Source organism: Bemisia tabaci, chromosome 7 (assembly GCF_918797505.1).
Source record: "Bemisia tabaci chromosome 7, PGI_BMITA_v3".
NCBI classification, from domain to species: domain Eukaryota; kingdom Metazoa; phylum Arthropoda; class Insecta; order Hemiptera; family Aleyrodidae; genus Bemisia; species Bemisia tabaci.
In genome coordinates, this window is record NC_092799.1 from 19024463 (window position 1) to 19037309 (window position 12847).

The 12847-nt window shown below is 35.1% G+C and overlaps 1 protein-coding gene across 1 annotated transcript; it reads left to right on the forward strand.

The window, feature by feature from the left end:
* Nucleotides 1-641: 641 nt before the first annotated feature.
* Nucleotides 642-12397, forward strand: LOC109029592 (growth hormone-regulated TBC protein 1-A). The gene is made up of 7 exons (XM_019040106.2): nucleotides 642-921; nucleotides 1895-2102; nucleotides 3475-3708; nucleotides 4798-4958; nucleotides 5540-5648; nucleotides 7107-7292; nucleotides 8916-12397. Exons 1-7 carry the CDS (start codon nucleotides 902-904, stop codon nucleotides 9018-9020), a joined length of 1023 nt encoding a protein of 340 aa, XP_018895651.1. The 5' UTR covers nucleotides 642-901; the 3' UTR covers nucleotides 9021-12397.
* Nucleotides 12398-12847: the final 450 nt, after the last annotated feature.

Genomic DNA, 12847 nt, shown 5'->3' on the forward strand with positions numbered 1-12847 from the left:
GAAAATTGATTTCCCTCAAGAATTAAGGCACTATCGTGTTTCTCGTGAGATGTTATACGAAGAAAAATTAAATCAAACAAACCTCTGTTGCACGCAGTATCTCCGTTACATGATGTAGCATGTTGAAGCCAACCCGATATACAGATCGATGACATTTTTAGTTTACAATCTGAGATAGAAAATTTCATAATAAATTAGGAATTTCGCGATGAAATTTCAAGAAAGTCCCCCGTAAAATTTAAAAAAAAATTGCGATCTCAGGCTAATTTCTAATGAAATTTTAAACACTTTTCGAAATTTCAAGGGCAGTCTCAGTAAAAGTGTGACAAGAGATCGCGGTTTTCTTTCTTAATATTTGCATTGAAAGTATATCAGAAATTCAAGACAGTGAGTTTTCCACCCCATTGTGCAGAGATGGGTGTGATTAAATGCGGCGTGGATTCTAGAAAAAAATTAAATATCTTGTTTTAGAGCGATTTTTGTGATGCTGTGATCATTTTATCGTACAGCAATAGAATTTCGGGAATGACGGGAAAACGGTCAAATGGGGCAATATTCATAAAATGCCGCCATATAAACGCGCCAAATGTGAGCCCGACCATTGGTTGTTGCATTTTTGCGCTGATTTGAGCGCCAACACATCTAACCAATCATGACTCTTTACTGTGTTGGCTGCAAATGGCTGCGCACGATAAAAAATGTACACAAAAAATTAGGTTAAGTTTTTGTTTACATCCATATTTTTAAGATTTTGCAAGTGATTAGAATGTGTGAGTCACTCCCCAGTTCACTTATTCATTTTATTTCAATTGCAAACCAAGTGAAACCTCAACTAACTATTCTCATCTGAATGTAAAATAATACATTAGTTGTTGCAACTGCTTCATACGTAAATGATCAAATGGCTATATCCAAGTTCAGGTATGTAAGCTTGCTGTGCCGTCCTACCGATCGTCCTCCTCCCAAACTATTCATCGTCTTTTTTTTCGGTCAGGTTGTGGTTAATTATAAATTTTAATTAAAACGTTGCGATATAATTAATATACCGAATTTCTGAATGAGATTTATCACATATTGAATCTCCACAAGAATAAGTATACTTCCTGTTCCTGCTTCAGTCAACGTTTCTTGAGCTGCTTTTGCCATCTTGCTGCCTTTTACAATCAAAAATTGCTTTTAGTATCAGCATCAGTATTGGTATCCAGTGTGGTTAGATATATCGACAAGAGAGTCCATAGGGCTTTTTTCTCACAGAATTCCTGTTCATCCAACAAGATTTTACCTAGCAGATGGCGGAATTGAATCATACTATTCACTTGAGTTGATCGTAAAGAAATTTTAAAGGTATGACTATATAGGATGTCATACCACCTCGCGTTTATCAAGAAATGAGTGACTGCCGGGAGAGTTGCGAACTCCTGGGGAGGAGTATGATTTTTCCCTAAGTTCTCCGTTCTAAGCCCTGCACCGATCTCTCCCCAGATGTAGGGAAGTTTTCCCTCTGAAATCAAGCACCCTATAAGTTTGTACCATTACTTTGCGCTGAATTATTTTTATTTTTGTGTTTAATTTGATTTTGAAAGAAAGATTCAGGAGAGTCAGGGACTATCGAGGAGATGGAAAATTCAAGGGTCAGGAAAAACCTGGAAAGTCAAGGAGAAGGGGAAGAAAATTTTCCCAGGCACCTTGACCAATAGATAATGACGTGGCCAGGTGAAATTATCTACCAATTCTGAAACCTGTGGAAGCAATAATCGTTGATACCTGTACACCCTGTAATATCTGATTTTCTATCTGAAGATTCAAGCTTACAAGTAATTTCTCCATTTCTCAACCAATTCTTCCTTCTTGTTTTAATTAGTATTTGGTGGTTAATATTCCTGTTCTGTTTCAGTGATGTTGATGAATATGGATTCAAGAGAGATGAAAATTTTGAGCCACAGAAGTATGAAAAGTTTATGGAGGAATATTTGCCAATCCTAGCAAGGCGGAATAAAAAATGGACTGAGTTAATGACTAAGAAAAGAGATAGACCTCTCGTCCTCAACCGAAAATTAAAAAGATTTATTCGTAAAGGAATTCCTACCGAATTCAGGCCTCAAGTATGTATCCGAGATCCATACTGGCTAAATATCCGCTAAAGCATGCATCAGACAAGTTGACTTTTGTCTGTTTACAAGCAATTGCGCTGGTACTGTTCATTAATGCCGCCTTAAGTGAAAACGCCGTATGAGTAATCAGACGTTGCCAAGTTTTCTTTGATAAAATATGGATTTTCAGGGAAACCTGTGAATATTTTTCCTCCTATTTTGCAGAAACTTGTATCTACAATTGGACCTAATTGATCTAAAAATATCAAGTGAAAATATTCTTAACTCTCCCAAAAAATTAACATTCTATCAGGGGAATTTTGGCAACTCTCGAATGTTCATACAGGGCTTTTCCTCAGCATTTCCAAATACTAATCAAGGATAGACCAAGATGCCTTGATGCCACCACGAGTAGACTTCTAAATTAATCTGCTGCGCAAATCTTTCATAAGTAAACAAATGTCAATTGGACTGCATTTTGCAATAAGGAACCACTATTCCAGGCTCATTTTAAAAACAACATGTATGCCATTGGTTTTTCCATACATGACGGTGCTTTCTTGGAAGAGCCAGAGATAGTGGCTCCTTATTTCAAAATGTAATCCAATTTAGGTGATACAAGTTCGTAAAGACATACCTACTTAAATTAAAAATCTGAGCACCAACATAAATTGTAGTATTTTAATAGTCTATCAGAAAGTATCTGTTTAACCATCCAGAAAACTTGTCAGTATTATGTGCTTCACGGAAAAAAGGCATATCGACTATAAAACTCCCAGGTACTAAATATCTCGTTTGTGGTATTTTAAAATCTCCCATCTCCATTTTATTTTTTGAAGAAGAATAAATTAACATCATTCCTTAAAGTTTTCTTAGAATTTTCCTTGCACGAAGAAAAAAAAATCACGGAATTTTCAAGAAATTAACCTTGTAAAGTTTTTGATTTAATAAATAAATTATGACGGGAAGTTTGTAACGTCCCTAACTCAGATACATGGTTTTGGAGTTTCACCATCGATAACAGTATAATTTTGCATAGATTTATTTCTAAAAAACTTTTGAATTACTTATTTGGGAATGAAAATATTATTTTGCTTCGTTCTGTTCAACACTGATGGAAATTGAGCAGGGTACATTTAACACTATGGAATTAATGTTTGGATAGCGGAACAGCAGGTATCTGTGAAAGCTGATTAGAATTTTTTTCTTTTTTTTCTTCTAAGCAGTGTGGTTAAGCCCCCACTTAAAAATTCAATGCCTATTCTTTTATTGGCATCAAAAGACCTACATATTTCAGTTCCTGCATCAAATATTTTGAATCTCTTTGAAAACATTTAATCTACTTTGACTGTTTCCAGTCTCACAAGTCTCTTTTCTTCACCAGGTTTTAATGGAATTAAGCGGTGCCAATGCTCTCAAATCCAGAGAGAATAGCGATTATTTTCCCTCCCTTCTCAGCAGAATCCAAGATACAGATGTCGTTGATTCAATTCAGTTAGATCTTTCTCGGACATTCCCGAACAACATCTATTTCAGCGCTCCAGGTCACCATCAAAGTCAACTTTACAATATTTTAGTGGCATTTGCAAATCAAAACACCGCTGTTGGTTACTGTCAGGTAAATATAATTCTTAATCATTTTGATATTCCATCTTCTTCTTAAGAAAAAAAAAATTCCTGCAAGCTTTTTTGCTGAGAAATACTAGAGTCCCTTTATGCTGAGAGTCTAGACAACACCCCCTCATGGAGTCACACACAGGAATAAAGATTACACAAATTAAACGTTTTTCGTAATCTTTGATCGGCCCATTTTCAAATTCCTATCTCCTTTCCTTCTCTCATTCCGTTTGTTCCTTGGCGAACCTGTAATTCCTCGGTCCATTCCAGATTATAATCTTTGCAATTGGTGAAAATGTAATCTTTATTCCCGTTTGTGACACTGTGGAGGCCTAAAATAATGTAACCAATCAGAAACGGATTCACATTGTCTTGACTCTCAGTATAAAGGGGCTCTAAGAAATACCGTCCGTGTGTTATATGAATGTCGAAGCACTGTTCTTTTTATCCCAAACTGCCATAAGAAAATATGAAAATTCTTCAGGAAACAATGTAACCGCACACTTTTTCAGCATTTAAAAACTTACAGTGACAAAAATTGATAGTACGAAGGCTATCTAAAGAGTAAGTGTATTTTTATATCTTCAGAACCTGTTTGTTTTTTTTTTCTTCTTTTTAAGAAAACAGAACGAATTTGAGAGAAACTATGAAAGGTTCCCTTATAGTTTGCTGCTCATGGAGTCAGTTAATTGGATATCCTGCTTTACAATGTATCATTACTCCAAAATATAAAATGATAAGGCCCAAGACACAAAGCGTCTGGACGCTGGAGGGTTGGACCACCAAGGGGGCAGGGAGCGTAGCCTTCTAGTTGTTAAGAATTTGTTACCGTCCAAACAGATAAATGTTCATTTGTCTTTGGAACAATGATAGCCCATAGAGAGATAAATAAAAGGGGTTTGTATCCAGGTAGCCACTTAGAGTATTATGATTTTGAGCCAACTCCAACTCCTGGGAAATGTCTTGTCCTGGGCTCTCCTATTTGTCTCCTATCCTATTTTAACCTTTTGATCGACAAGTAGATTTTATTCAAGAATTGGATGTTGTATGTAATGGTCCCTTCAGTAAAATTGAAATTTCTCTGTTTCAGGGTTTAAACTATGTTGCTGGAATACTCATATTAATAACCACCAGTGATCAGACCTCGTTTTGGCTTTTAAAAGCATTAGTTGAAAATATACTTCCGGATTATTTTTCTCCTTCCATGATAGGAGTACTAGTCGATATCGAAGTTCTAGCTGAGCTTGTCAGGTAACAGCAAACTCAGTCTTTATAAAAAATTTGAGGAGTAAAAAAAAATTGTGCTAATTCCAATCGTAATCTAAATTTTTAATCAAAATCAAAATTATTATCATAAGTGCAGCGTAAGTTTGAAAATTAATGGAGGGCAAATATATGAGAGGTCTTCTTCTTTTTCCCCTTTCAACTCCGACCAAAACTCCAACTCCTTTCAAAATAAAAGGCTCTACATCTCCGACTCAGAAATGGTGCCACTTCTCTGTGGGGTAAAACATGTTAAATTGCCAAAATTTGCGCTTTTCAGACCTGTTTTTTGCGAGATTGGCACACAGGAAGTTCGATTTTAAAAGCTCATCTTACTCAGGAGATTGCAAGGCACATCATATCAAAAAATCTCAAAGTTTAACTAACACCAAATTTCTTAGTGCTCCGTAAGTAGTCCTTTCTTTGAAATCACTTCACTAAAGAGTTGGTTCCAGAAAACCCTAACTAATAGCTTCAATCCTGCATGTTCTTATTCTAAAAAGTTTCTCTGCTACAGAAAAATTAATGGAAAAATTCAATTTGTTCTTGTTTTTGTTATTTTTTTTCAGAGTAAAACTCCCAGACGTACATAAACATTTAGAATCAAAAGAATTTCATTGGGCTTTGATTGCTACAAAGTGGTTTGTTTGTTGTTACGCTGAAGTATTACCAACCGAGGTAACATATTCTCCTTGTTTTTCTTGTCTGCATTTTTTATATGTCCAGCTTAGAGTTGCAGTATGTACTCATGTATTCAAAGGTGCACTTTTACTGAAACAGAAAATAAACCTCTGAATTGACAAGTTTTGTTAGGACATTGTCCAGTGCAATGAGATTATCCAATAACAGCTAACCCTCTCATCGCCACAAAGGTAGTTACTACCAGGATCTGATTTGAGACAAGACGAAAGATGAAAATGTTTGATGAAGAATAGTTCCTGATCCGTTTTCTCTGTACCTGGGTTTGGAACTTATTGAGACTTTCGCAATATTGCCTCTAGTTTATGATCTTACTACGCGATAAACAATTGACCAACACTACTCTTGTAGCATCTCAGAAGACAATTCCCATTAATTTGCGACTCATAAGACCACTTTTGCCTTGTTTCCATTGGCAGGTACTTCTCACGGGTTCATTCAGCTGTAGAAAAATCGGACCTGCGAGGAAAGAAAATGGGTAGAAGTTTAATATTTTAGTGGCCTTTGGGTCAAATTCAAGGAACTAAAGCTCATCTTAAAGCTGAAAATATAACCAGTATATGACTCTATACAGTTTTGCTCTTCTGTAATGTTTGTGAAGAAAAAAAAAATAGCATAATTTACTCATTGGAAGACCCTTATAGTTCAGACCAATCAATAATTACTGTAAAACATTGCTCCAATTTGGTCAATACCTAAAATTATTTGAAAAATACTCTCTGATTTTTTTGTTTTGACTGAACTGAACTAAGTAGAACTGATTTGTACTCGCGTCAAAACTAGGAATATAGTGCAGATAGCATCATTGCTTTCTTTAATTTGTTATTTATCAACGGCGTAAGTTCGCAATCACATATCTCGTTCACGGTGTCTGAAAACCTCCGCCTCTATGTTATTTTTCAAAGGAGAACAAATTGACATCATTCCTCGAAGTTTTTGCAGAATTTTCTTCGCACAGAGAAGAAAAATCATGGCAGTTTTAAAGAATTGCCATTGGGTAGTTTTCCGTTGAAAAAATTAAAGTATGGCAGAAAGTCTGTGACGTCGTAAACCGAGTTATGTGATTGCTGACTTACATTGTCGTTATACTTGTGTTGAAAAACCCCCAATAGAATGTAGTGTATTATGACAATAATGTATTTATGCATAGAAAAAAAGGTTATCTACCATATTTTTCTCCTGAAAATAAACTTATTTTGAATAAATACCTTCAAAAACTGGGCTTGGTCGTCAAGAAACTTCCGAAAGGTGTTTTAAAGGTTTGGTGAAAGACATCTGAGAGATTGTATAGCATACAATCTTGAATAGAGCTACTATAGAAGCCTACCGTCACTAGTTGAATATCATAATTTGTTTCATTCTGAAGAAATAGTTTTCTTTTTATTTACATTTCTTCATTTTGAATTGTGATCATGACATGTCTATATTATTTTTCAGACAGTGCTGAGGATATGGGACTGTCTTTTCTGCGAAGGAAGCAAAATATTGTTCAGAGTAGGCCTTACCCTCATCATAGAATTCCGTTCCTCGCTGTTGAAATGTGATGACTTATCCGAGGTTATGAATTGTTTCAAAGAAATCCAAAGCAGTTATTTTGTTCTCTCGTGTCATTCATTCATGGAGGTATGAATTTTTCCTTGTATATTGCCTCTGATTATCACTTTAGATTGCACTCAGACTCTGCGATATCTTCTCTTCCCTTGTTCACCACAAATTGATAAATATGATGAGAACATACACTGCTAAGGGTTTGGTGGAAATTGTTACGTCACTCATGTGTGAAATTTGGATTTATCATTACAGTGCAAAATTTCTTTTTAGTCTCTCTTCATTCTGCATTGTAGCCTTTGCTACTTTGTTATTTTTGACTGGATGCATTCCAAAAACTTCAAAAAAAAAAAAAAAAAAAAAAAAAAAAAAAAAAAAAAAAAAAAACACAAACAGCTAAGCCAAAGCAAAGTGCCAATATTGAGATTGCTATATTTTCACTCTGCAGAGACTGTTACAGGAAACTTTGTTGTTGCTCAATGCATTTTGCTGAAACTTTCTCGGCACCATGAACGCAACTTTAAACGAGGATAAATAACATTTTTTGAAACCAATCATACAACTTACTCGTTGGTTTTTCTTCTTTCTTTGTGAATGCCTTTTAAAAATGTTATTTATCCTTGTTTAAAGTTGTGTAACAGTAAACTTCAGTGTACGATCAAAATCAAGAAACCGGTGATTTTGATAATGAGTGGGAAGTTTGAATTCATGCATAAAAATGTATCCATTAATGCATCTGAATTAGGAGTTTCTTTCAGTAATTTTCGTTGCACAACTCGTATTTTATGTGAAATTTTTATGAGAAAATGTATATGCTTAAATTTGTACCTAGTCTAGTGGTCCACTGTATTAACATTAAATGTACTTTAGCTTGGCAATTCCAGTTTCTTTTACTTTTACACACATATAATGACTCATCTCATGAACAGATTCTGTGAATGATCTCCTAATGGGCTGTTGCAAAATTTTGCTAGAGCAAAAATAAAAGTTGTTCCTTAAAGATAATGTCTCAAAAATCACGATGAGCGCATTGGTAAACTCTGAAATGCACTCCTAACTTCACAATCGGCGTAAGAAATTTTCGTTTTTTTTAAGCTTCCTGCTTCAAAAAGGGTACTATGGTACAGGCGAACATTTAGTTAGAAGAGTCGTTCCATTCAATCCCTGTTCAACATGGCCAACGCTTCTGCACTCAAGTTGAGGAGAGCACGAGGTCAATCAAGGCGGATATCTATCAACGCGAAAAAAATATGAATGTAAACATGCCCATTGTTATCAGGTGGATAGAATTATCGTCCCGTCACATGTGTTTTGGCAGATTGGCGTCGGCTATGTTGAATATTGCGTAGTATCCTTGTAAGCAGGGGTTGGATGGAATGACTCCTCTTACAAAATGTTCACCTGTGCCGTGGTATCGTTCCTGAAGCAGGAAGCTCGAAAAGATACCCTATGCAAATTGTGAAGTAAGGAGTGCATTCCAGACTTTGCCGATGCGCTCATCGCGATTTTTGAGACACTTTCCATGAATAATAACTCTTATTTTTGATGTAGCAAAAGTTTGCAACAGGCCAATTTTTACCATCGGAACTGTCCGTTTTATTTTTTTTCAGAAGATTTGTTTTCAATATTTTCCTCTTGTTGTGTTTCACTAGGTGACTAAAATACTTCTTTGACAATTTTCTCTTTTTCTTTTTTCAGAAAGTGTTTAAATATACCAGCAACTTATCCACGTCTTCTATCCAACAATTGAGAGCAGAAAAAAAAATGAAGATTATCAGTGAAAAAAAAATGAAGAGTCGATGAAAAACAGTCGAGTGTTAAAGTTTCAAAGAGAACATTTTAACATGTCAAGGCCGACCGAGTCTCTTCCATCCATCCATCCAGAACTCTACTAAATGTAGCCTCAAGTATTTCTGAAGGATTTCCATCTCAAAAATTTTACTGCGATCTTAATTGTTGTTTAGATACCTTCGTGCCATAGCTTAATCATTCCCTCGCGAAGTGAGTGCATTTATATATATTCTTCTTTGAACATCTTCAGAAACTTCTCTTTGAAGAACACATAAGGTATTTAACACCATTAGCGTAGACAGCCCTCTCTTACATATTCTATTCAAGGAGTGGTTCATAGTTGCTAAAAAAAAATTGTTGTAACAAAAGAAAAAACCATAGTTACGTACTCTAGGTTTTGAAAAAATTCTAAAATTTTATAGATGTATAAGTCCCTCTCTTATGAGTTTCTGTCAATTCGTTCCTCTTTCATCCTGGGTTTTTATTATAATGTGTCGTTCGCTAATATGTTATAATTTTTTTCAAAAGATTAAGTAATCAGAGTTTGGCAAAGCCGTCCTGCCAGTGATTTTTCAGCCAACAATCCACCCAGCAATGGCCAAAAATAACGTTGCATGAAAACTGTCATAACGTCACCTTCAGTCTTTAAGTTGTGACAACGTTTTGGTAACTACCTCTGGCAACTTTTTTGATGGCTAAAGTGCAAAACCACATATCTTCATGCGCTGTTTCAAAATCTCTGCTTCTAGTTTATTTTTTGAAGAGAAACAACTCAACGTTATTGCTTGAAATTTATACAGAATATTCTGCCAACAGCGAAGCTGTTCTGTTAACTTTATTGTCTAGTGGCGCATTGTAGAAATAGACGCTTAGCTTGAAGGTGAAGGATACAAACTGTCAATTGTTCCTTAACTGTGTATCTTAGGATCCAGAAGCTCTGCAGGTGCTCAAAAGAGTCCAGGTGCAGGTTACATCTTCCTATCCAATTTCCTCATAATTAGGTGCCTTAACTTGGTTGAAATTGTGGAATAGGTCCACTTTTAACACATTTTTTTGTCAATTGGTGAGTCACCCACCAAATTTTTTCACAGTATTCTTTTGTGATCCACTGTGTGGTTTTTTAAATGGCCTAAACCTCTCAGAAAATCTAGTCATCACAAGTCAGTGAATCTCAGAAAGTTGATGCCTGACTAACTACCTAAGAAAAAGAAGACTTTTATGTGTGTGATTTTAATTTTAAGTCGCCATTCATCATGCATTTTATGCTCACAGAAAAAAAAAATTGCTGAAAGTACATCCTGGATGTTAAAAATCTGCGGAGTGTCCATAACAACATTCAAGAAGTGTTGCATAGATTTTTAACATCCAGAATGTTACCTCAGCAACTATTTCCGTGTTGCGTTAACACCACTCTACTTCCATGAAGAGTAGATGGTCCTTTTTTTTCTCAATACGCCTTCACTCCCATAAGCCATACCTATGGGTGGGCAAAGGGAAGGGGACAACTTTAAGTATGTCTGACTAGATTCCCTTTTAAAACGATTTTAATTCACAGGTAACTCCATCATAATTAGGTCGAATAGTTGTGTATTCTGTTTTTACTTACGTATCAAACTTATTTTATTTTACTTTTATCGTCCTCCTTATCTAGGATTATTTCTCTCAATGTATCGATTTATTGCGTAAAAAACTCCCCCACTTGTTTACTGAAGCCAATTAGGACTGCTTGCTCAACGTTCTAAAAATAAGTAACAAGACTTATAATCTAGAACCCGATTTGATGCAACACACCCTGAATCCAAACACGAGGGTCATTAAAAAATGTACCTTTTGATGCAAGGTTTACATCTAAATTTACCAATTTATTGTGGAATGAGGGCTCCCGGAAAAGAAATTTTGGAAATTCCCTTAGCGTAACCCAATTAAATAATATCTCAAGGTTGCAGGATTTTTAATAAATCAAAAACCTGAATTACAGGAGGGAAAAATGTAAAACGAAGGATGTTATTCCCTTCTAGCATCGATAGCTGTGCAATAACAGTGCCCTCTTCCTCCTTCTCTAATTATGTAACTGTCTTCACACGCACAACACTTTAAAGCAATTATATGCCACTGGTCTGTAGTGCTCATCTCCCTCCACCGCTGTCTCTGTCATTGAAACATAATAAGTCTAATTACAATTTGTCTAATGTGTTGAAAATTCTCTTGAAGAACTTTAGATCATATCCCTTATCCACTTACCTTGAAAAATTCTCAATTCGTACAAGGAGGCCAAAATTTTGTATGTCAGAAATAAATGTGAAATGTATACTATACAGTTAAAACTTTGATCCACACTAAATATTGGACACCTATAACACTTTATAGACAATTATTACATGACAACTGAAAAATTGGACATACACTGAAAACCGCACAACTGATAACCAAATACTTCAATGTCAATTACACAGTCTAACAAATTTTCAATTGTGCCGTATTGTTTAGAAGGACTCAGATTGATTGATTCCTTCGTATCCAAGTGCTGAGTTCAGAGAAAATGATGTATGAATTCTATCACATCAAAATTTAACTGCGTATCAAAAAGATCAAAAAGTTCAACAAACCTAGCAGTCAGCACCGTGTTTTGTGCTCATATTTTATAGCTGCTCAAAAACAGTTTTTTCCACGAAAAAATACATTTTTCAGTGAAGTGGTGCACAATTGGGAAAATAAAAAAAAAAAACGCAAAATTCTCTTGCAAAGCATGCGTTTATTTTTATTTTTTTTTCTTACTCAACACAAAAATGAACTTGGTTTTTCTCTTAATAATGCACAGATCTTCTTCTTTCCTCCTAGAAAAAACCTGTATCATAGAAAAATTAGATTTTCTCTGAGGGTGATATAATTTTATGAAAAATTTCTCCCTAACTCAACGCCCAAAAACACATAATCGATCAATTCACTTCTGATAACAGGGCATGAAGAAAATTTACAAGGCTCTCTTATTCTTGATTCCTATGTGCCCTCTCAGGAATTCTTTTCCTCATTGTCATAGTATTTATGGTATTGAATAACCAAAGATTTGTGTTAGCTGTCAGGTTTTTCTAGCGATCAAATTAGAAACAAACACTGATGACTATTTAAGCCCTCTTTCAGCTTGTATGAATTTGGGTCATTGATGACCCTTTAGTCTGTTCGTATATCAACTGTGTAACAAGAACCTGAGTTTTTTAGCTTTATTTTTAAAGTATATTTTTTGTACGTAGCATTATCTTTTCTTTGAGCTGTTAACACAAAGCTCCTACGTTTAAGTGTAGCCGCCATCTAGCGTATGTTATCCTCTAATTATGTGATGCCTAGCTTGTTGTGTAAAAATCATTAAAAATCATCTGTTTTGAAGGAAAAAAGGCTAGCTTTTTCCTTTCCAAACCTTCAGTCCTGAATTGAGAATGAAAATGGTAGATGGGAATCTTTGATGTTCTCATTGAGATCAGCTAAAGGAGGTCACTTCAGTCCCCGCTAAAATATGGAATAGAAATGAAAGTGAAGTGAGAGAATTAAATCCAAGCAACTAAATACGTATTCACACATTCAGCTCTTATTAGAAACATTTAAAGTTCAATTATTATTGTCTCCTGCACTGAGGAACGTATCTTATCTGCAATCTTTCAGTATTTCTTTTAACAATTTATTTTTTCATGATAGAACAGTCTTAAGAATTTGCTTAAAAATTTTAATGTCTTTTCTCAGAGGTGTGAAGAAAAGGCATTGAAAATTTCAGGCACGTTCAATTTGGCGGTTATGTTGTAAAAAAATAAAAATTTGTAAGAAATACTAATAGCACGAGTGAAATAAGC

Coding starts and splice junctions, on each gene's coding strand:
- LOC109029592 (XM_019040106.2), top strand. CDS start 902: ATGGCTATATCCAAGTTCAG. Junction 922..1,894: donor ATGGCTATATCCAAGTTCAG/GTATGTAAGCTT, acceptor GTTCTGTTTCAG/TGATGTTGATGAATATGGAT. Junction 2,103..3,474: donor CTACCGAATTCAGGCCTCAA/GTATGTATCCGA, acceptor TTTCTTCACCAG/GTTTTAATGGAATTAAGCGG.